Genomic DNA, 25,622 nt, shown 5'->3' with positions numbered 1-25,622 from the left:
AAAAAGGAGCACATTCTCTTATATAACTGCAATGTAAAACCCAGGAAAATAACATCAATACAGCACTAGATTCCTTTGGATTTTGCCAGTTGTCCCAATACTACCCTTCATGACGAAGGAAAGTCCCAGAGCACGCGCTGCATATATCACATCTCTTCTCTTTTCGTTTACTCTCTGTCGTCCTTTGGCGGAGAACAGTTTCTCAGTCCTCCTCTGTGTTCTATGACACTGACATTTTTGAAGAGACAAGAGTCCTTCAATTTCTGTTTGTCTGACAGTTTCCTCAGGTTACGGGCTTTGGCTGAAATATCACATCAGTGATGTGGTTTTCTTCTCAATGAATCACATCTCACTTTGTTTTAAATGAAAGTCCCTTTTCATCCCCTTCCAATTCCACACCCTGCCTCCAAGGTTACTGACTGGTATCCAGACAGTATTTCCTCTATGCATTTACACGCACACACATACATATACACACATATATCCTTTAAAGTTATAACAAAAATGAGTATATAATAAGCCTATTGCTCTGCAATTTTTCACTCAATTGTGTGTCTTGGTGTTTGTTCTGTATCAGTACATACAGATTCATATCATTCTTTTAAAAGCAGCACAGTTTTTTAAAAATAGTATAAATGTATCCCTATTTATTTTATTCCCGACTAGTATTTACGATGTTCCCACTCATCTATCACAAACTACCTTTGTACATACACTAAGAACATAGGTCACTTAGTTTGAATAGACACTATCAGAAAGACCCCCACACGGCGTTCCCAATTTGTATTCCTGTGATGACCACATACGAGATCATTTGCACTTTTCTGATTATTAGTGATGTCGAGCATCTCTTTATCATAGTTCACTGCCTTCTGGGTTTCTTCTGTGAATTGCCTGTGGGTTTCTTTGCTGTTAGAACGCTAGCTTCTTGGGGTTTTTTCTTTCTACTTATTTGGTCTCCTCCTTGACAAAAAGAGGTTTTTCTACCTTGCCTCTGCAGCCAGGTGCTCCCTCTTCTGTTGTCCCACTACACTGTTCATATAGCACGCAGGCCTTCACTGGACAGACATTTCATCCTGGATCCACTCATTCCATAGCGTTCTCCGTGAGGTCACTATGTGCTTGGCCTTGAGCTAGGTGCTGAGTGTAGAGATAGAAACATGTCATCATAGTCTCCACTTTCAAGGAGGCACTCTGACCAGGGATGGAACCTGCAACCTAGGTGTGTGTTCTGACTGGGAATTGACCCTGTAACCTTTTGGTGTATAGGACAATGCTCCAACCAACTGAGCCACTCGGCCAGGGTTCAAGGGGTTTAGTTTTGATAGGCAGCTTTGGGCACAGAAAAGCACGGATTTGGGATTCAGACAATATTGGGTTTGAATCTGTGCGATTTAGAGCAAGTCACATGACCTTGTCAAGTTGCAATTTCTGTACTGGTAGAACGGGTTAACACCTCCCTTATAGAGTCATTCTGAGGACGCGAAAGAGACGATATATCTCAAGTGGCTAGCAATGGCCTGTTATGTAGTGGCCCCTCAGTGAATGAATAGTAATTGAGAAGTAACTGGTAAGAGGTCAAAATGATTAGTTAGTTCTGAGGTTATAGGTACTACTAATAAATTGGAATAAAAGAAAGGAGGTAGCTCCTCTATCTATAATGGAAGGGTAATATATGCCTCTTGTCTAGACCCTGCTACAGCACATACTGCCCGCCCCCATCTGTCCTCTGTAGTAAGGCAAGCCCCTTTGTCACGGCCTTCACCCCAGTTCAACTCCTTACTGTTGATGTAGTACCGCCACTGCCCTGGGGAAAGCAGGTGCTTCCTTCCTTGAATAAATGGGCTCTTTAGAACATTCTCTGTAAGAGGATTCAAGATAGTTGAGCATGCTGCCACCCACGATCTCAAGAAGTGTGGACCAGAGACAGCATGAGGTGGAAAGAGAAATACGTGTGTGGCCACCTCAAAGGGAGAGACTCAGAGACCTGGACTGCAGACAAAGTTCTGCCTCTGCTCACTGACTGGAGGCACATCTTCCCTTCTGGGCTTCCGTTTCCCTATCACTGCAATAGGAAACTGGAACTTATGATTTCTAAAAGCCATCTAAATGAGAATTCACCTTGTAAAGGCAGGGTGGGTGTCTACTACTCTCCTTGGAAATCTCTTTATCCTTGGGACCCTCATAGCTCTTTATACCCACCTTAATGTTATGGAGCACTACAATGCATTCCAGTTTTGGGGGGTTATGGCATGGTTTCCACACTGAATTCACTTCTGGCTCTTGGTTTCCTAGAGCCTACAGAGTTACACTGCCTTCATTCCTTTAATACCTTTATTGAGTGCTCACTGTCTGACAAGAACTATGTTAGCTGGGGAAAATACAAAGACAAAATGACAACGTTTCTGCCATCAGGGAGTCCACAATCCAGCTGGGAGACAACGGTAAGATAAACACAATATAACTGCCTTAATGGAAGTTTGTCCAAAGTGTAGGCGAGCCTAGAGGAAGGAACGCCTGTTCTGTTGCAAGGTTTCCCTGAAGACCCAGGGCTTAGGCACAGTAGGGTGAGTAGGAGTATGTTAGATGGCCAGGGAGGAAGGACTTTAGAGACAGTGGGAATGCCCTCTGCAAAGATACAGTTGTGGGCGAGAACAGCGAGTTCTAGCAACTGCCTATGATTTAGCAGGGTGGCGAATAGGGAGGCAGATTCAGCTCATGTACTACCCTTTATGCCATCCAAAGTACTCTAGGTTTTACGAAATAACTTCAAGTGGGATGGCTAAAGCATTCTGAACATGGGAGTGTAGTAAACCTAGACTGAATACATGAGTTAAGTGGGAGGATTGGGCACAATAATTTGGAGCATTTTCTAATCTATGGCCTTGGGAAACTTATCTTCCCTGAATCTACTTCCTTTTCTTGAGAAACAGGAATTGAAAAAATCAATCTGGCACTTGAATAAAGCTCAATAAATTATTTTATTAAGATAACAGTTGTTCTACACAATACACATTACTTAAATAATCTAGTACTCTGTGACCCATTTCTTAGTTTCCTTCTCTGCAAAATACGTTTTTCAATTTTACCTTTTCATTGTACCCTGTCCTTCTTCTATTACAGCACTTACCATAATATTTATTAAAATTTCTAACTATTTTTCTGGCCAAACGCTTAAGACTTATAACCCAATTATCCGTATTTTGTGTTCCCAGGTAGACTCTTAGGTCTAGGAGATCAGAGACTTAAAAAAATTTTGTCCCTATATCTGCAGTTGCTAGCACTGCCTCCCTCTTAACAGATGTTCAATAAATGGCCAAAAGAACCAATGTCGAACTTGTCTTCCAGGACTGTTGCCGAGGGCCAAGGAATTTATAAAGTGCTTTATTATTTATAAAGTTGTACAGATGGGCTTATTATTACCAAGTATTGAAGAGCGAGAAGAGGAACTGAAGCTAGAGTCTCCCGACACAATCATCTAGCCTCCGGAAGCTTCCAAAGCACCACTGTTCACTTCATTCACTAGTAGGAATACAGCTCTTCAAGGTTCACTAAGAGTTAAACCTGTGGCCTTGTAAGAAAAACAGACGAAAGCACCCCCAGTACGAACTAAGTTCAACTTCAAACTAAAGATAGAAGGTACCTGCCTAAGGTCACTTAGCTCACAGAAGTTACATGCAAGGCGCCCTAGATGAGACTTCTCCCCCGCTGGAGATCTCTGAGTCAGTAGGGTAAGTCACCCGCCGCTCCGGCCCGCGAGCATTCCTGGTCTCCACCGGGACGCCGTGCCACGAGGTGTAGGGAGGGTGGCCCAAGGCTGGAGAGGAGGAGGTGGAGCCCGTTCTGAAACCGGCCCAGGAGCATCACGGGAGACGTAGTTTTTCTCGTGCGCACGTAAGAGTGCAAGCTCAAGCCGGATTTTGACAGGTAAGTAACATCTCTTTCGCGCAAGTCATTCAAACCAAGTGTCCTCTATTATAGATGCAGACTACGCATCTCTTAAGTAGGCAGTGAAGGGAAAAGGGGGAAAGCAAGGAGAGCAAACCAAAAGATTATTAACGGGGAAGGAAAGGGTTAATAGACGATACGCATGCGTACCGAGAGCCCGCAGGGTGGGCGGGGACGGAAGAGGACTCCCGGGAGCAGTGTTTTCCCCGGAAGTGCCTTCCCTCTTCCCGGGTCCTCGCGGACACGGTTTCCTTACCTCATTTGTCCTCGCCCCTCCCCGTCCCTCTACGCGTTTTGGTTCCTGGTTGGTGCTTCCTGGTCGCAGCCGCGGCAGTGAGTATGTGTGTGACGGACCCCGAGCCGCCGGTGATCGGGGGACCCCTGCTCGCCCTCCGCCTCGCCCGCCGGGCTATGGAACTAGCGTGTGTTCTCTCGCCGGCCTCCGCTTTTCCCGTCGGTCCCCCACTCGTGGCCGGCGCGCGGTTCGTGGCCCTTCAGTGCGGCGCTGCCCCACGCGGCTCAGCTGACCAGCTGGGGTGTCCGCCTTTCCCTGCCGATCCAAAGCCTGAGATCGTTGTTCGAAAAGGGCAGGGCGCCCGTGGCCTCGGTGGGGGTGGCCGTTTTGCCTGTTTTACCTCCACTCCCCCCAAGATTCCCTGTCTTTTGGAGAAGCGGGTCAGTTTAACGCGGAGGTTCAGCCGCACCTTGATGGGGCCTGGCCTGTGAGGACCTAGTAGTCCTGGGTCAGCTTCAGCCTCTGTTGTCAGAAGCAATAGCTGCAGGGCCAGAAAAATTGCGGGAGATGTGCCCCTTCCCTCTTGTAAAACGGGGAGTTGTGGACTGTGTTAGTTAAGATCCCCTTTATCCCTCACATCTTGTGAGCATGCAGTGAACTTCAACTTTAAGGAACAGCTGCTGGTGCAGTTGGAAAACTGGCTGGGAGTCAGCATGCCTGAGGTGTAGCCGCTTCTCTACCGCAGATTAGCTGGTGACTCTAGAAATCTCATCCTTTGGCTGAATTTACGCTTATTTCAGGTTACAGGGTTGAGTTAGATCTTTTAGGCTCAAAGAATAAATAAGTTTCTGAGACCCTGTTTCTCTGTGTTGAAAACGTTCAATTTAGTGACTCACGACGCCCTTCCAAAACTCGACTTTGTGTTTGGAATACTTGGGCCATCACACCCAAAGACTTTTAAGTGGGCTGGCTGTGTGTCTATTTCCGACAGCATTATGCTTTTGGCACATTCAGTATTGTTGTTTTCTAGAGAATCTTGAGGGTCGCGAATGAACCGAGGAAGAAGTAGAAGCGAGGATTGTTAAGGTAGTTACAAGGATAAGATACTGCGTAGGAAAAGGAAAAAGAGATAAGGGAAAGGTGAAGGAAGTGCTTCGAGGTAGGACTAGTTATACGATAAGAAGATTTTATGTATCCCAAGAACAGCTGGACTTGTCTGAATAAATTTAGCATAATTTTCTCCAACCAACATCTTGTATTCTCCCTTTTTGTGACTCGTTTCACCCATTTGGATTCTCTGCTGCAGTCAGATTTGTTTCAAGTGACATTTGAAGAATAGACATTTTAACACTAGAGTCAACTTAGTTTTTAAAATCTGTCACTGTCAGGATATAGCTCACTAAAAGTAAGTCAGATTTTGAAGTTGAAAATAAACTCTACTAGTCACTTTCCAATGGAAACTGCGTTTGGAAATTAAGCTGCAAATTTAAATCTCGTTGAGATACCTCTGCTGTCAAGAAGAAATATGTAGGCTGAAAGTTCTTTCAAAGGAAATAAGAGCAGAATGATCAGTTGGTAGATTGTTAGAACAGAACTGTTGGTTTTAAAGATTGTATAGTGAAATTCAAAAGCTTAAATAAACCTTCAGTTGTCTGGTTTAAAAAGTCAGTGAATGAATGCTGCTCCCACTTTTGTTATTTTTTGGTTTTGCTTCTACTTTAGAATGTTGAGAGCCTTTGCAGTTATTTTCTATGACTTTTATATTTGTTAAGACATTTTAATTGTTTAGATAAGTTTCATTCCCAAACTAATGTTTTGGTTTCTTAACATAACCTAAATCATTTTTGGTCATGAAATTGCTATGCTCTTTGAGCACCGACTTGGGAGGTTCCTGGGTGGTAAACTGACAAACTCAGATGTATGATACGCCTTCCAGTTAAAATGCTTCTTTCATGGTTTTTATCCTCCACTGGGAAGTAAAGTGGATATTCATGAAGTAAATTTAGGTGTTAGAACCAATTCAAATATGGCTTTGAAGGAAGTTTTTATTTTTTTTTTTAATTCCTACTTGAAATTATTTTTAAAAATCTTAGGGAACACTCTGCCGAGCCGGAAATATGAATTGGTCCTGGTTATGTTCTTAAATAGCTACAAAACCTTGAGTAGGGCTCCGAATCTCTTTGGACCTCAGTTTCCTTGTATGTAAATTGAGGATCTTGTGTGAGATAATCGGAAAGGTCTCTACCAGATTTAAGATTTTGTGATTCTTCTAGGGACCTTATGTTATCTGGTTAAGTATGCCTGACATCAAAAAGCTGAGAAAGCCTTCTGAATCAAGACATATTTCATATTCATCTTCTGAGTATACACTTTTTTAAAAAAAGTAAATGCATTTGAATTTAATTAAAGTAGTAACATGAACCAAAATAGCCTCAGGCAAACCTTAACCCTGGCATACATGAATAGAAGAAGAGCGAGTTATGCTGAGCACAATTTTCAAGTACAGAAGATACGAAATCCTCTTAAAGGCCATAGGGGCTAAATTGTTAAATTCATTTTTCCACATTTCAGGGAAAGAGATAAACCCTTAGACCCAAGGAAGTCAGTTTTTATTACATTTATGTAGTTTATTTTTGGCATACATTCACAGGTGTGCCTATGGCTCTATTCTTAATCCCTTTCCTTTGGGATGACTCCAAGAGTAGTACACATTTACAGCTCTGTAATTTAGCTCTTTAATTTTTGCTGTGCTGCACCGGAATTATGTTTTATCTTAAGTCCACACTGGATCCTCAGGATGGATCCAGTAAGGATTTTGAAGGAAGCATAATTCCTTTGACTTCTTTTAGAATTAATTTACCTTTTAAATAAAAAGGAAAGGATTCATCTTTTATTTCAATTGCTCTGAGCTAACATTTCAATATAAACTGATAAATGTTAGGAGCATCGTTATTCAGACAGCCACATTCAACTAATAGGACAACAGGGTAGCAACCTGAAGGACAGTGCAAGAAGGAGACAGGTAAAAATGTACCCTTCGAAAAAAAAGGAATTAGAAGTTTGTTTCCCCGCTCCCATCTTTACCGACATATAATTGACAAACCACATTGTGTAAGTTTAAAGTGTACAACGTGATTTGATACACGTATGTATGATTACCACACTAAAATTAGTTAATACATCTATCACCTTACATATTTCCTTTTATTTTTCCAGTAAGAACATTTAAGATCTACTCCCTTAGCAGATTTCAAGGATACAGTACAGTATTGTTAATTCGGAATTTAATCATCTTTTTTAAAAAGTCTAGCTTTATTGAGGTATAATTGACATACAACCTTGTGTAAGTTTGAGATATACAACAAAGTTGCTTTCTTTATTTCTGTAAAAAATTTCCATTAATTCCAGTAATACAATTATTGGCTCTTATTTGTTTGATCCTTGGAGTCAGCTGGTTTTGCCACCAAAGCTACCATTAGAACTCCCCGACAATTTGGGAGAGAGTTGGTAAACTGAGAAAATGGCTAGTCTTTCTAAATTATATCTGTATAGCTAAAAGGGGTGTAGAAAGAATAGTTACTGTAATTGTCGTGTAGGCTGTCCCTGGGTTTTGAACAAACATGAGTTACTTTTGCAGAGCTCTCATTTTGATCAATATTCCATTGGTACCTACTTGATACATCTACTGTATAGATTTTTGGTTGATGATACGAGAATAGTTGGAATAGGTGGAATATTTGGAGACGACCTCAAAACCTGTTCCATCATACTTTCCATTTTTAGGCACATATTAGATTTATCAGGGCTGAAGAACAAATGCCTGATGATTCATTCATTTATTTATTCTTTATTAATTCAACAGACATTTATAGAGGTCCTGCTAAATAGCAGTTACTCTGCTGGGTTTGGGGGAATCCATTGTTTAACCAAATGCATAGAGTTCCTGCCCTCTGGGGGTATGTGATCTGTGCTTGTGGGAGATTTCCTTTAAATTAGTAATTAGAAATATGATGAGTAATTTGGAAGTGCTGTGAAAGCCTGGGGCAGGGGACACTTCATTCAGTCCGGTGGGTCAAGGAAAGCTTCCCTGAGAAAGTGACGTTTAAGCTGAGTTGAAGGATGATAGGATTTAATATGCACAGCTGGAAAGTAAGAGGGGGGACCCCCCAAAATTCCAGGACCTGGAATTATCCTCAGGAAGGTAGGCTCCTTGTAGTACAGACTTCCTCCACTGGGTGAGTGTTCAGTGTACCAGCTGGCAATGTCGTGAGAGGCTGCATTTGGCTTCAGTGAATTTTTTTAAAAAAACTCTCAATGTCTTTGCCCATTTCATGACGGGTGATTTATCAGTGCACCTGCCCACACCATGCTGAGTGTTCAGCAGTTTTTGACTAAAAAACGGCCTGACCCCTGTGCCCTACGTTCCCTATTCACCAGATCTTGCCCTGAGTGACTTTTTTTTGTTTCCCCGGATGAAAAAAGTCCTCAAAGGGGGGAAAAGTTTTGCCAATGTGGAAGAGGTGAAACAAAAAACAGCAGAAGCACTTACAAGGCATCAAAATCAGTGAATTCAAAAACTATTTTGAGCAGGGGGAAAATGTCTTGATACTAAGTGTATTGCATCAAATGGAGTGTGCTTTGAAGGTAACTGAAGTTTAAACATGTAAGAATAAATACCCTTTTTTCCCCCCAATTTATTTATTTATTTTTAGAGAGAAGGGAAGGGAGGGAGAAAGAGAAGGAGAGAAACATCAATGTATGGTTACTTCTCACGTGGTCCCCACTGGGGACCTGGCCCACAACCCAGGCATGTGCCCTGGCTGGGAATCAAACCAGCGACCCTTTGTTTCGCAGCCTGCGCTCATTCCACTGAGCTACACCAGCCAGGGCTAAATACACAGTTTTTTTATAAATAAATTCCTTTTTTGGGGGGGGTCCTCCCCTTGTAAAGTTCTCCCAAAGCTAAGAGTTTTGCCTCAATTTTAGGTCCTTAATAAGTTTATATCTTATAGTATCTTTATAGGTGACACAGAAGTAAACCAGGTTTATCACGTATTTTTATTTACCTATTTGTTTTTGAACAAGGATTAGAAACCCATTTTTTAGTTGAGAATAAAAATGTACACAAAAACAGTAAATATAATTACTACCCATTGAAGATTAGTCATAGTTGAAGTAATATTCCTATATGAGAATGTATACCTGGAAAGGTAAGATCCAGAACCAAAGAGAAGATGAAGAATAGATGGAATAGTGAGAATTAGCTAAAATATATTAACGACTTTTAACATTTTGTTGAAAAAGTATTTGGTGTCTGAGGCAGTGGATCCCAACCTGTTTTTCCTTTCCAACATATCTGCAAAATACGACATTTCCTTTAAAAAGTATAACTCATTTGTTGATAGTGATTTTCATTTGGGAGAGGTGGGCATTATTAGAATAGATCATAATTGGATTTAGAAATCCTTGATAAAAGGTGCTATAAGAGAAAAAGTTATTTTAATATGTCATTGAGAAAAGTGATGGCCTGTGTATAAAAGTTCACTCTCAACAGGCATGATCTGAGCTTTTAAAATACATTCTTTGTATGACTTTCTCTTTTACAGCATCACAGTTACCATCCTTCCATGATGTTCGGTGGCTATGAGACTGTAGAAGCATATGAAGATGACCTTTACCGTGAAGAGTCATCTAGTGAACTGAGTGTGGATAGCGAAGTGGAATTTCAGCTTTACAGCCAAGTTCATTATGCCCAAGATCTTAATAATGTCATCAGGGAGGAAGAACATGAAGAAAAGAACTCTAGGGATTCTGAATCATCTAGTAGTAAGCCAAATCAGAAGAACTTAATTATCCTTTCAGACAGTGAGGTCATCCAGCTATCTGATGGGTCAGAGGTCATCACTTTGTCTGATGAAGATAGTATTTATAGATGTAGAAGAAAGAATTTTAGAGTCCAAGCAAAAGAAAAGACCCGAGGTTCTCCTCCTCTTCATGCTAATGAGTTGGATGATAAGAAATACAAGAGGGACATTGAGAAACCTAAACCTGGAGAGAGATCGGGTACGATCCGAGAGGTTATGATTATAGAAGTCAGTTCAAGTGAAGAGGACGAGAGCACCATTTCAGAAAGTGACAACGTGGAGAGCTGGATGCTGCTGGGATGTGGAGTTGATGATAAAGATGATGATATCCTTCTCAATCTTGTGGGATGTGATAACTCTGTTAATGAAGGTTAGTATCACACGGGCCATTTTGAAAAGTAGTATCATCTCTAGAAGACTGCTTTTCTAGACAAAAGGGGTCTGTCTGCTCCATTTAATTCCTCACTTTTTGGTCTTGTTTTTTGCCTTGTTTCTCATGAGACTCTCTTACTAATGGCTTCTCTAATGGTGGTCTGTCTGAACATCAGAAAGAGTATGTCAGAATATCCAAGACACTCTGCTTCTGCTGTAAGCAATTTCATAGCTGCTTCTTCCTGTTTGGCTAGAGCCAGTTCTGGACCTGAGATATTAGTCCCCCTGTCTCTCTGCTTGGTACCACAGGTGAGTACTTCATCCACTTCCGACATTGGTCCTGTGCTCTTATTAGCCAGCTCTGTTGGGACTGTTTCTTCCTAAGTGATTTGCTTCCCCAGTAGGTAGCCAGGTATCAAGCATAGGGAATGACTGGTACACAGAGGATATGGAATTAGTATTAAGATTTTAGGAACTCCACAGTAAGGTAGGAAACTGAAAAGCTGTAAGTCTACAGTCAACTGTAGGAGAGAATGCAAACTCTGAGAGCCACATCATTGAGGACTGAAATTTTGGTGTTTGGTCTCCTCTGTCACATGTAGTCATCTAGTACTGATGTTTGAAGTGCCTTTCATTTCCCACATTTTATGCCTAGTCTCTTGCAATAGTTTCCTAAATGACTTTTTTGGAATATATCTTCCCTGCACACGATTATTAAACTGGTGGTCCGGAAATTCCCTTTTATTCATGGTACTTTACTGTTGCTCCAGACCTTTCATGGTACTCACTTGTCCTCAGATTAAATGATGATATTGAATGCAGAACATGCTTTGGAGCTCCAGAGATTGACAGACCTTTTAAAAGAGGAGCCAGATAGGAAATATTTTAGGTTTCCAGGCCCCAGGATCTCAGAAATACTTTGCCCTTCTTGTGGGCCTAATACCTAACAAATGGGATAGTTATTTCAACAAAATCTTATTTATAAGAACAGGTAGCTGCCTCAGTTCTAGTAGGCCAACCCTGAGAATTTGACAGCAAAAGGAAGAAAAGAAATAGAATAGAACATAGAGCAAAATCAAGTAAAGTTTTGTCAGAATGAGGGAGACCTGGCAATGTTTTTAAGTAGAAGGAAAGAACTTGGTAGATAAGGGTGAGGGGCTGAGTAAGAGATGGGGTCAGGTGTATATATCTGAATTAGTCTTAAAAGGGAAGAGACACACCATTAATTGCTAAATTACCAAATATTTGTAGACTAGAGAAGAACTGCATTGTTTTGGGGGGATATTCGTATTTATTTTTATGAGGTGAAATTAACATAACATAAAATTAACCATTTTAAGGCGTTCAATTCAGTGGCACTTAGTTCACTTAAAATGTTACCCCTATGTATTTCCAAAACATTTTCTCCACATCCAAAGGAACCGCTGCCTGCATTGAAGTCATTTTCATTTTCTCTCCTCTAGACCCTGGCAACCACTAATCTGTTCTCTGTCTCTATGGATTTACCTATTCTGGATGTTTTATGTCAATAGAATTATACACTATGTGATCTTTTGTGTCTGGCTTTCACTTAGCATAATGTTTTGGAGATTTGTGGATGTTGTAATATGTATTAGGATTTCATTCCTTTTTAAGGCTGAATAATATTCCATTCTATGACTATGCCACATTTGGTTTATCCATTCATTTGTTGATGGACATGTAGGCTAGTTTCATTTTTTTGGCTATTGTGAACAGTGCTGCTGTGAACATTCATATTTAGGTATTTATTTGAATATCTATTTTGGGTATTCTTTTGGTTATATACCTAGGAATGGCATTACTGGTATTTCTGTGTTTCACTTTGTGAGGAATTGCCAAACAGTTTCTCACGGTGGGTGCACCGTTACGCATTCCTGCCGGTAACGTAGGAGGACTCCACTCAGCTGCACTGCTTTTCGTGACGACACGTGCGGCAGGTTTCTCCACGGTTTGCACATTTCTGTTTGGCAGGCGCTTTGTTACTTCTTGGTTTTTTATAGCTGTTGCTTATGTCGGCTCATGTCTTTCTAGAGTAGATTTTTTTTCGCATAAATCTTCCTTATATGTTCTCATTTATTATATAGTTTTTAAACAAACTTATTCTTTCGGATATGTATTCCTTTAAAGTTTACTGGGTGTGTATTAGTAAAAATATTTGATATAAGACCCAAGTAATTCTTGATTCTAGACATTTGGTGTATTCTCTATTATCCACATTGAAATTTATCCCTACTCTTCTAGGATTTTTTTTGTTGTTGTTCCAGCCAAACTGAAACAAATTCTGCAGTTCTGTGAATTAACTGGCTGGACTCTTATAAACTTTTACAAATATTCAAATACATATCCCTACTTTGTTTCCTTGATCTGCTAATGCCATAATCCTATTTCTTCCTAATTAATAAGCAGTGTATTCGGTACCGATGCCTGTTTGAGTGTGGTGTTACTCTCTAATCGTTACCTCGTTCATAAATAGATCTAGGTATAGGTCTGGTTCAGTTTGTACAACAGTCTTTAGAGAAAAAAAAAATTTTCATGGCAGTGGAAGTTTGTGGAAATTCTGGCATATTTTTGAAATGATTGTTAAACAGTAGCAACAGCTATTTTGTGTACAGCTCTCCCTCCCCTCAATCCCATCCCCTGCAAACTATGGCAATTTTTAGTATATGAGAGAAGGCATGATAAACTCCTCAAGGGCATGTCTTTTCCATACTCAAAAGCCTCCTTATTATATTTAGAGTATTTCCTTGGCATTATATGTTACTCTGTTGTATTTTTTTTAAGTTGTTAAATTAACAAACGTTCATTGAGCATCTACTCTATGTAGAATACATAGAGGGGATTTAAAGTGGTAAAAAACAAACAAACAAACTCCATAGTTTTAACCTTAAGTGGCTTGTGTTTCACTGAGGAGACAAAATATAATAAGAAGCTAAGTAATTTATGAAAGTCTCTTAACCATGGCGTTAAGTCTACACAGGATAGGATTAGGAATTTGAGGTAGTACATGAGTGTGTGAAGGACTATAAGTAAGTACATACATATTTCCTGTTTACTGTTGTTAAATTTGTAGTGATGAGCGCAGCACCACTGTTGCTCTGTGGGAAATTCAGGCTCCTCACTAATACTTCAGTTCCAGTGAGATGTTTACATTTGTTTTTATTTTAATACACAATTAGAGATACTACACACTCAAGCAGATAATATAAAATTAGGAGGCATGTTCTTTCTGTTCTTCCTCCACTGTTCAGTACTTCTCTGATTTTCTGGTTAGAATTTGTTGAATAGTTTCCTGAAGTTCCATTGAGGCCTTGGAATGTAACATTTATGTAATGTGTTCAGCCTAGCCTTCCTCAGTATATACAATTTTATGATGAGGGCTTTGCTTATAATAAATTCATGCCAAAACATAAGCCTTCAGTGCCTGTTAAATCTGGCTCTCAGCTTTCTCTGCTGAGGGATGTAGGAGTTTATTTCTAAGGTCGAGCTAGACCTCATTTCCTTCACTTTCTTCACTCTTTCCTAAGGCTTCTTTATATAAACAAGGCCTGCTTTATCATTTGTTTTCATTTTAAAATTTGTACTTTTTATTTTCTTTTATTATCCCCAGTAGGATTGACTTGCATTTATTAGAAAGTCAGGTTTCCTGGTTGAAGACAAGATGCACCAGAGAAAATCACAATGTTTTTTATTTGTGCCAGGGATACCAAGTTTGAGAAGGATTATTGCATAAGACAGCTAAAGATGAGGAGAGGCAATAAATGCTGTAAGAATTACAGAGGAATAATCAGCAACTTATTTTCCTGCACAGGGGAGGTATATTCTTAGCTCTAGGAGTAGTTGCTAAGATTTTGATTCTTAATTTTGGAAATTTTAAAGTTTATAAGAATAGAATGTTACAATGGACTCTGTCCTATAAACCAGCTTCAACAAATTATCAATTTATGACCAGTCTTTTCGTCTTTAACTCCATGTACTTGTCTTATTTTGAGGTGATTCACAGACATCATTTCACTCATTCATATATGTATTTACATACACATATACATTTTAATATGTTTCTGAAAGGTAAAGATTCTTCTTGAGAAACAATCATATCATTATTACGCTTAAACAAATCCCCAATAATTCTTTTTTCATTAAATAACCTGTCAGTGTTCAGATCTCCCCACTTGGTTCTAATTTTTTTTCTTAGAGTTTACTTGAATTAAATTTGCTTATTATAATTGCTTGATAACTTTTGTCCTTTTATAGGTTCCTCTTTTATCCATTTCTTCTGTGTGTGTGTTTTTTTTCTTGTAATTTAACTGTATTAACTGGATTGTTTGTCCTGTAGAATTTCACGTAGTCTGAATTTTGTGATATTTTTAACGTACTCCACTGTCCCCTATATTTTCTGTGAATTGGTAGTTAGATCTAGAAGCTTGATTAAATTCAGGTTTCTTTTCCTGTGATTAAGCTATCAATGAGATATATAATAGGTTCACTTGTTTCATTTTGCTTTTGGTATGATTATTTTTCAGTATTACCTTTTGAACATTTATTTTGTTTTATAAGTATATAAAATGTTCATAAGGTTGCAAATGCAAATGACCAAGACAAGGTAAAGTATATTAGAACTCTATCTTCTATCCATTCTTTACCCTGTTCCTGCCCTTCCCATATGGGTTAAAACAAAATTGATGATTTGCCCTTACATTAAAAAAAAATAATAAAAGCAAACATGTATATATCTTTGCACCCTCTCTCCCCATTCTTAAACAGTAGCATACTATCCACACTTTGCTCTACCATATTTTTTTCTGTTAACAGTATATCCTGGAAATTAGTCCATAGTACTATGTAAAGATATTTCTCATCTAGGACTATGGACTCTTTTTGTGTCTTCTACACTAATCTGAGCTGGATACATTAGGCATGTAACAATTATTTGCTGGAAGTGAATGAATAGGAATTTAAAATAATTGATGATTCGTATACTTATTTTAGTCTTAAAATATATTTTAAACAAATGTATAACAATCTAAGTCTACCTCAGAAGCATGCTTTAATACTTATTCCTGGTCTTAATGTTTTCTTGTCATTTAGTAATTTTGAAAGACTTATATTTAGCAAAAAATTAAATAGGTTCAGATTTGAAAAAGAAAATGTCTTTTGAAAAATGAGGAATGCAGCATTTTTAAGACTTGAAGGAGCCATACTACTGCCTAGTGTGTGACTGTCGTGGTGCAGAATTTGACACTGATGTGGTATGTACAGTTTGGGACATCGCTCCTTCAGTTTGGCAGCACAAGGTGGGCACCTAGCAAATCTTAGGTGAATATAGTTAAAGTTCTTTCTACCTTTGTGTGAAGAGTAGTGCTCTTTACATATGTGAAGTTGAAGTGAGATTACGGCTTGATTGAAGTAAAAGCACAGCTTTTGAAATTGAAGTTATGCTTTTAACTATTTAGGGAAGTAAGTCTTTTAACTGTTTTTGTGTCAAGTCCCCTTCTGCCCTAAAAAATATGCACATAAGAGTTTTGGGTACGATTTCAGAGGATGAAGAACTCATTTAGAGGCAGTTGCTGTATCCCTGGCATTTATTAGGCATTCAACCAAGACCTGGTAACTAATTAAAATTTGAGTAGAGTGGGTTTACCTATTTGAATTTCAGTTTTAAAAATATGTCAATTTATTTGATCTGGATCTGTACCTAAGCCTTTTTTTTTTTTTAAACCTGGATCCGTTTCTTCATTGCTTGGCTGATCCCCACTCGAGGTCTCAGGTTGAAGTGTACTTCTGAGGGAGGTAACAGACATAGATACTCAATTAGTGGTGGTTACTATGTCATAGCTCCACAGTTGCCTAGCTCTGACTTTGGGTAACTTAATTTCTTTATTGGTAAAATAATAAACTATTTTGTTAAGGTTATAAAGCTAAAATGAGATAATAGATAGACTAAATTAATGTAATAGGGAAATATTTTGACAAAACTCTTATAACTACAAAATGGGTGGCAAGGCATAGGCATATAAATTCCACTTTTTTTTTTTTTTGAGTTAAAAGTTCATAGGTTTTTTGTGCACTCAAATTGCTTTTGAACAGCATGTCTCTGGTATGGCACTTCCCATAACTAAATTTTATTCGATTTGGTAACGTTTTATAATCTACTACTAATTAAAACTAAATCTGAAGTTTTAAAGTCATTTCAACACTTAACTTATTGGATGCTTCCAATGTTCAAGGCCACTATACCATTAAGATGTGGGGATTCAGGAATTACTATATATATAATTCTTGCCTTTAGAGACCTTAAAATGCATGCCTATATGGCAACTTCACTGTAATACCAGAGTTAAATATATTTCTACAACGGCACAGTACATAATCATTTCCAGATGAATATAATACACTTTTAAAAAAAGATTACTGTGGGTAAGCAAAGTATAAGACTGAATTGAAAGGTAGACCTTTGAACTGAGCCTTAAAGGATTTAGCCCTGGCCGGGCCGCTGAGTTGATTGGACCGGAAGTTTGCAGGTTCCATTCTCTGTTGGGCCACATAACCTCAGTGTGGGTTCGATCCCTGGTCTGCAACCGATTGATGTTTCTCTCTCACATTGATGTTTGTCTTTCTCTCTCTAATCAATAAACATATCCTCAGGTGAGGGTTAAAAAAAAGAATGGATAGGATTTGAAGATCAGGTTAAATGCAAAGAGGAAGAATAGAAGCTGAAACCCTAATAGAAACTTAAGACTGTGTGGTACCACGAAAGTTTAGTATGTGGTTAATATGATTAAACATTTTAATAGTATGTTTTTTAAGACACCACCTCAGCCTAAATGTAAATGAGAAAGAGCATTTATGTTTTGTAAATGTTCAGAATTCTAACCAGGATTTCTTGGTCATTATTTTGTTCTATCTAATGTTTTCTACCTGTTTCTTGCTTGTATATCTCCTTTTTCTCTCCTTAAAAAAAAAAAAGGGATATTTTATGTAACTTTGTGGCAGATAGAAAGATTCCCTCAGGAGCCAGGTGCTGTAAATTAGTCAAAGGAGAGCTTCTTAAGTGTGTATTTTTTTCAGGGCTGTTCCAAGTAGAGCGTGTCTTAAACTACAACTTCGGCATCTCATCGCTTGTGTTCTTCCTTATCTTCTTTTACATATTAATTTTAATGAATTAAATTTTGCTTTTAGTACTCCTCAAATCTTTAATAGTATTTCCTTCCTCCCGTTTTTTTATTCATCAACTAAGTAGTCAACCTAATGTCAAATATAGTTTCTTGAGAGTTAATGGCCTAATAGGTCATAAGAGTGGATTGCTGTTTGACATTATTCTCATTGATGTGTAGTTTAATTTCTGCCGTATAATTGAAAAATAGCCATATGCTAGAGTTCCAGTGACCAAGAGCATCAAGGAGCTCCCTCCCTGATGTTTTCAGCTTTTGTAAGCCTGTACTACACAATTCCTAAAGCTGCTTTTGAACTGTGTCTCTAGTTGTAGCATGTCACCTTACACTTAACTATTGTAACGGCATCTTTTTATTTAATTTCTAATTAGCATAGCGACTTGAGCTGTTTTATTCACTGTTCCATGGTGAAGTCATAGGGAAAGAAGAAATAAAAATGTTCAATTTCAACTTTACTTGTGAATGGATTGAAGTTTGAAAGCCTTTTATGGCCATTGTTCAGCAGACTGAAAATCTCATTAGAAATCCCAGAAATGCTAAGGCAGCTTTGGGTTGGATTTTTAATAACACTTTGGAATGTTGATGTTGTATGTTGCTAATGTTTGTGATTTCCCTATTGATCAGCAAGTTAGGTATGTGTTCTTGCAAAGTCAGTTTGTGACTTTTATTCTAAATTCATTTACAGTAGCTTTTCAACAGTGATAAGTACCTATGGAGAGGATTAAAGTTTACTTTTTTTTCCTGACATTTCTTTTAGAAACTGATTTGGTTTTCAGGTAAGATATACTAAATTCGTTAAAAACTGCTTAGTAAAAAAAAAAAATACCATAATGTATATTTATTGAACTAATGACTTAGTTTAGTTTAGTTGCTATTAATTATTTACTCATCTACAGATTTTTTTTTTTTTTTTTGGAATGGAGGAGCATAAAATTAGGTGGGCAACATTTTCGTTTTTATCTCCTTGTATAGGAACGTAAATACTGATGTCTGGGTAAAGAGTGTTTAAATGTAACTTTCTTATAACTGTTTGATTTAAAAGCAATGTATCGCATATAGTGATCGCTTGTTTAAGAAGTATATTTTATAAGCGGTATATTTTTATGGTCAGAAGGTAAATTTGATGGGAATTACATGTGGTTAGCATCTCAAACATTTTTCACAAGAAGTACAGAAAAGAGAACATTTACCCTTTTTGTCCTTGTAACAGTAAAGGCTCATGTCTTTAAGTAGGAGACCCTGTTTTTAAGACTTCGCTAAATTTATATTTAGTTTTCGAGTGATTTACTGATCTCTTGCTAACACTCCCCTGGTTGTTAACACTTAAGTGAAAGTGTTGACTTAATGGAAGTTATCCAGCCAAAAGTTTTAATCTCCCAGTCATTGTTTATTTTTGTTCTGTTAGAAATTAAAGTTATTGATTGTCATGGTTAAGTTTTTGGCATTTTGAGTTCTTTGCCAGATTGTTGTTGATTCTGCTTGTAAGACATAAATATTTTAATTGAGCATCCCCCATGTGTACAGTCATGTTTTTTTTACTACACAGATATACTGTACTTAAGAATATCAAAAGGACTAGATTGGCCTTATTGTTTAGTTTTTGAATCTTGATCTGATAGCATGAGCTGTCAGATGTAATTCTGGGGATAAGGAACATTTTTGTAATACAGATTTGGATTCAGATGTAAGTGAAATGTAATACTAGTAATTGATTATTTTAAAGTGGGTCTTGTCTGATAAATTATAGCTTTTGTTTCTGTGACGTTTTTGCCTTAGAATTGCAGCTTTTGTCATAGCTTTGGAAATTGTCAGTGGTGGACTTGAGAGCATCTGCTCTTTTGCAAATTGATTTTAAGGGACGACGGCACAATTCTATAATGTGAAAATAATTTGTATCCTCCTCCCCTGCTTTTGCCCAAATATGTAATTTATAATTCCCTCAATATGAAAGTTTGGCTGTTTAGAGCTACTTACTGAGAGAAAGTGTTTTTCTTGGCCCTTGAAGTGGTTAGGTCACATTTGATTTTGCTTTGCAACTGAATAGAGCCTCTAACAGAATTATTTAGGAAGGAAAAGTCCTAATTTCTAGAAAATTTTTCAATATTCTTTCCATATTTGTAGTTTATGAGACATTTTAAAGATGTAGGGATAGACTGCTTATAGCTGATAAATAAGATTACTAAGTAATTGAAAAATTATGCTTTGTTGAGTTAGGTGAGAGTAATTTAGGATATAGAGGAAAATGGCAAATACATTTAACTGAAGAAAGGAGGTTTTATTTAAAGAAAAGGTGTGCAATTACATTAATTCCGTAAGTTACTCCTTATATTGCTCTAGTCTTTTTTTTTTAGTGTGAATGATCTGATTTAAACAGAAGTGAACTTTTGTCAGTGGCTTTATTTAGAAATACTTTCCACATTTAAGGAAGATTTTTTAATTGCCAGTAAAATTTCATTGTTGTTCCATGTACTTGAAAATGACCTCACTCCCATGTAATTAGTATTTTGCTTTTCATTCCAAGTCTTATATCTACTTCAGCTATTTTGGTTTGTTTAAAAAATAATAGAAATTTTGTGGGAGAATAAATATAACTTAAATATTGCTGTAAATATGTTCTTACTTTATTATTGATTGATTTTATGTGTATAAAATATTGGTCCCTAATACTCAAGATGTTTTTAGATAGGTGAGTTACTGGTAAAATTTATCAGATGCTAAGTTGTGGAATATTTGTACTGGTTTTTAACACCATGGCTGTTTTGGTTGTTGTATGAGTCCTTTTATTCTTCTGTTTGAGGTGCTGTAGTTTGGGAAGTTTCCTTTATCAGATTTAACAGATGGAATGTAATGGTTGTACCATTATCATCCAATTTTTAAGGTGTTTTGGTTAGTTTAGCTTGGGTGTATAGTTCTTTACGGGCTGGTCAAAGAGGAGCCGAGTGATTGTGATGTTAACCTCCACTTAGGTTAACATCTGGAGCGAAAGGTCTGATCTCTGACTTTTCTTTCTTTCGTTAACATTTTCAATTACTTTAACATCATTTAAGTATGGAAAGAGATGGAGTTGTGAAGCGTTTCTGATTTGCCGATTCTCAGTATGAAACAATGGGAATCCTTTCTCTTCCTTTAGATATGTCACATATACATGCGTATTTCGATTTAAAGGGAAAAACCTAATGTTTATGGTACTAAGGGGATAATAATAATTTTTTTAATTAATAAAACTAATAAAGTTTGATTGGAAATCTCAAAAGATCTTTAGTAGTATACCTGCAGCCTCAGCAGCCCCTTTTTATGCATACAGACTTCCCTGCCTATTGTGGCTGTTGGCTCTGATTTAAATTTCCCATGGCTTGGGTTGCAGACTTGGTTTTCTGCAAGAGTGCCCATGCTTACATGGTCATATATTCTGGGTGACTTTTCCACTTTTTCTTTTTTGTTATTTTGTTGATTGCTAAAGGGAAAGAGGATTTTTTTTTTTAAACTTGTTTCTTTGTTTTGATCTTTCTTCCTTAGCCCATCTATTTGTGTGTTTTGTGTTGTTTTGCAGATTGGGAAGAATTATTGTGTGGATTTAGATCCATGGGGACTAGCAGGGAAGAACTAAACTAATTTTGTTCTTGGTTTTGTTTTCTTAATAACAGTAGCAATTTAATTTTTGAGCCGGTGAGAAGCCCAAAAGATATGTTAGCTTTACGCATGAAATTGATAGAAAATTATTAATCCCCAAATTTTCTATTCATGGTTGCTGTACTGTTGGAATAAAAATTTTATGTTGTAGTTGAATTAAGTGAATACCAGAAATACTAATTAGCAGTAAGTAGTACTGTTACAAGTTTTTAATTTAAATATTACTGTATATTCAAAAGATACCCGTAGGAAATCAGTTGTAATCTGATATGTGATGTCTCTTACATTCAGTTTTTCTTGTCATGGTGTGTATATTCAGATAGACATGAATGTACATTTGATTTGAGGTGGTATGTTTTTAACTTGACCAGATTTTAAAAATTTGCCTGTTCCTGCAGAATATGCTTATTTTTCAAATGTGAAGAATTTTGCTGTATGAAACAACTTGGTGCTGCTGAGTGTTGTCACTGGAGACGTGGTAGGCAGTGTACATACCGAGTGATGGTTACGTTGTAAGGGGAAGTAGAGTCCTTTAACCCTAACTTCTCCTCAAAATATGTTTTCATTAATATCTAAAGACTTTAAGATACCAAGTTACTGGAATGAAAGCTACCTCTGTCTTACATTTGTTTTGTGAGGATGCCATCATACAATAGCATTAAATGGATTTTGTGTTTATTAATGTAAAGTAATAAAATATCTTTTTTAGCATTTAAAAAATTGTAATTAATTTCCAACTATACCATGGAAAATGATGTTGTGATATACTGTTAACTAATAGGCTAAGAGAACTTCATAATGTTGATAACAGGATGAAAAAGGATCAATTTTGATATGCATAATTTTAGGGTTCTTGTTTGTTTAATTGATTATACACCGTGGCAATGTCTTTCTGGATGTTGGTTAAGTACATTGGGAATTGGAGCAAGGGCAAGCCTTTTTTTTATGCCTGCTAATTGTAGGGTTTTTTTCTTGTGGATTTTAGTGCTGCTAGACTATGAAACATTTATAGAATATGTTATTACCAAGAAACAGATGGCATTATTGAATTTTTGTTTTCTTTATTTTTTTAGTTATGTATTTCACATTTTGATTTTTATCTAATGATCTCTCACTAAGCAATTTCTTTGAAAATCAGTGAGTTTCAAACAAAGAAGAAAATATATCCTAAGTCTCATTAGCTATTGTATTATCCATGGCAATTAAAATAATCTTAAGAATTTTTACCTTTCTTCATTGTTATAGAGGTTTCATAAGTATATAACATTATTCTCCCTAATTTTGATTAGTACTTTTAAAGGTATTTTGTTTACACTTCTTATTCATATGTAACTATTGAGAAACACTAACCTCAAAAATATATTTTCAGTATTCACATCAAATCAGTGTATAATCTGTGATATGAAAACTGATTTAACTGTGAAAGTGTACAGCTTTAAAAATAACAAAATTTCTGTCAGCCCATTTTATTAAATGTTTGTGTAAAATGTTATTAGTTCTTAGGGCTCATAGCACAGGTTTGTGGTGTGTGGCTAGAAAGGAGAACCCTGTAGACTGGGAATTTATTTAGGAAAGGACAAACTGGTGAAGTGCTTTCCTGCTATGAGAAAACTTCACAATTGTCAGACAGCTATTTTTTTTTAAGGCCATGATTGCTTGATTCCTTTTCTAGTCTTTATTTGAAACTCTCGTTTTGTAGGATATCTTTTTGTTCTCCCTCCCTTTTGGCAGTAGGTGGAGGATTCTCTTAAAACAGAATGGATAAATACATGTGTAATAATAAAGTGTAATGGAAATACTTTTATTCTTGATATTTTTTAGATCTGAAAATGCCTTGAAGGTAAGCTGATGAGGGTAAAATTCATTGTGTGGTGGGGAAACCTTTTAGAGTTTTCTGTTTTAAAAAGTAGGCTCTGCATTAGACCTCGAAACAGGGGTTGTTTGTGAAATATTTTACAATTCTCTGATTGCTTGATAAGTTTGAAGCATTTTTATGTCTCAGTGTTCTAGCTGATTGTTGGTATTTCCTGGAAAATACTGAACTGTGTATGAGAGAAGATAGGGGGTGAGAACACACGAGAACTTGGGGGGAAGAAAAGCTCATTCCCCAAATGTTGCCACTTGACAGGTGGAGATACATGCCATTATAGGTTTTCAGAAAGAGTGCTTGAACTTTTTTTTTTTCTCAGAGTTCACCTAAACTTTGGCACATTTCACAAAGTTTGATTGTGATGTTTTAAAATTCTGACTGTTTTTCATCCTAAATTAATTTAAACCTTTACAAAATTAACCAAACAATCCCTGATGGTGATTGCTGATATTCAATTAAGTTATTGTGTTAAGTAATAATTCTTTGACTATGCTATTTTTTCCATTTTATTAATATAATAAGTTAAAATTACAAAAGGTCCATAAGAATGCAAAAGTTGAATTCTGTAAAATTTTTGTATTTTGCTGTAGAGACAAAGTACGTTTTGGATTGTTGGAAGGACATCTATTGGCTTCCACTATATAGAAAATTTAGACCTTTTAATTTTAAATATTGTTGTGAATTAACTGGAGTCCTACTTTTTTTTAAATGCAAAAACTTGAAACAGATGCATAAAATATGCTAGTGTTGGTTTATTTAGATTTTCAGCAATTAGACTTTGTGAAGTAGTAATAAGACGTGGGGCTTTATTTTATTTAAGAAAACATAATTTAAAAATACTAATACTAGAACTAGAGAAATCTTGTCAGGTATAGTAAATCCATATCCATAATTATTTTAAGTCACTAAGAGGAAGGTATGAGATGCTAATATCATCTTTGTTGGAAACCATAAACTGTTTTGAAAGGGGAAAAGTAACCTGATTTCAGGTAGATTTATATCATTTTGACATTATATATTGTTGATAGGTTCCTGTCACAAAAGGTTGCAAAACGTCACAAAAGTATTAGGTGTATTTTGATTCAGTAGGCTTGCTGAAAACTTTTGTGATACATCTAGAAAAATTTATATATAGAATTTTTCTATTTTAAAATTTAGTGGTTTTAGGTGACAAATAGATGAGAAAGCATCTTGGTGCTGTGTCTCAATTTCAGTCGTTCTTGTTAATTTAGGCATTTTCTTAGTATCTGTTTAAATTTACTTAAAGTAATAATATGTTATTGCTGGGATACAGTCTTACTGTTCCAATTACATTTCATCCATCTGTGACATTTTATCAGCCAGCTATCACTAGTTTGTTGTTCTTTCTGTTGTTAGGTATAGACGTCAAGGCTAAAGTAAGAGCTAGTGTATATTACAGTATAGGTAACCATTTCTAATTCGCCCTGTTACTGTAAAGAAGGCTAACAAGTGTATATGACTAGCCCACCCTTTCTGGAGCAGTTGAGAACAGGCCTCAGAAGACTCAAAGGAATTCTTTTAACTCCTAGCAGGGCCACGGGGTCAATGTCAGATTTAGTCATGCTGTTATTTTAGCCCAGTGGTCCAGAGAGATGACTGAAAAGTGAGTCTTTTATTTCTTTTTTTGTGTGGTTATTAACAGGATTAAATGTAAGCCATTGTGTACTTAGTACCAATTAGTTTCTCATCTGAGAGGTTCATTATGATTTTTTGTCAGCCTTCGTCTTGTAATATTTGTTTCATTGTTTGATTAGTTAAGGGGCTGAATGGATTAAAGAAAAGTTTTATAGCAGTGCTTTTAAATTCATTGAGAGTTTTAATAGATAGTCAACTTTTCAGATATGTAGACCTTGATTGAAAAATGGACCACATTGAAAATTGGCATGGAAGATGGTGAAGTTAAATAAATTATTTTAAATTTTCCTTTTCATGCATATTTTCTTTAGTCTTAAAGATAGGCTGTCTTTATTATATCACATAATACTTTAATATTGGTAGAAGTCTGCTTCATATTTTCATGGATATTTTAAAAAATTATGTTCAGTTTGCTGTGAATGGAAAAAATTAATGTTTGGGAGGCACACAGACCAAAAAACTCCAAAATTAAAAAAACTTTTCAATTTCTAGATTAGAAATACAGATTGTGCTATTAAAAACAGAACATAACAATTCTAAAATAATTATCAGGAATAAAAAAGCATTAATTTAAAGGGGAGCAGACTGAAAGTTGATTCTTTATGTGGTTATAAATAAGTAAAAATGCGTATTATTGGTGGGGTGTTTTTTTTTTGATCCTTAAGGACCCTTGATCCTTATTAAAGTGTTTCATTCACTAACATGTTTCATTTAAAACATTGAGATATTTCAGTAAATTTTTGGACAAAAATTGTTTTTATGAATTGGATCAGAGATGCTGCTTTCAATTAAAAGCAGGGAATATAACCCAGAATTAAAGTAGAAGAATTATTTTGTTAGGAGAAAGTTGTCTGGGA

At 36.6% G+C, this 25,622-nt stretch overlaps 1 protein-coding gene across 4 annotated transcripts in view; it reads left to right on the top strand.

Annotated features, from left to right (window-relative positions):
- Positions 1–4,157: 4,157 nt before the first annotated feature.
- The window catches only part of ZCCHC7 (zinc finger CCHC-type containing 7), a 214,322-nt gene continuing 192,857 nt past the window's right edge, over positions 4,158–25,622 (top strand). Inside the window, exons 1-2 of one of the 4 annotated variants that reach the window (XM_024559925.4) lie at positions 4,158–4,281; positions 9,790–10,417. In XM_024559925.4, coding sequence (XP_024415693.1) covers positions 9,811–10,417 — 607 coding nt within the window. In that variant the 5' untranslated portion in view covers positions 4,158–4,281; positions 9,790–9,810. Of the gene's footprint in view, positions 4,286–4,351; positions 4,371–4,398; positions 4,624–9,789; positions 10,418–25,622 lie in introns of those variants that run through there. The other 3 variants (XM_024559926.4, XM_045195178.3, XM_045195177.3) reach the window with 3 other exon arrangements.

The sequence above is a fragment of the Desmodus rotundus genome, chromosome 1, assembly GCF_022682495.2.
Source record: "Desmodus rotundus isolate HL8 chromosome 1, HLdesRot8A.1, whole genome shotgun sequence".
In the NCBI taxonomy this organism is placed as follows: domain Eukaryota; kingdom Metazoa; phylum Chordata; class Mammalia; order Chiroptera; family Phyllostomidae; genus Desmodus; species Desmodus rotundus.
The sequence above is the reverse complement of the archived record's forward strand: the minus strand, read 5'-3'. Positions and strand labels throughout refer to the sequence as shown.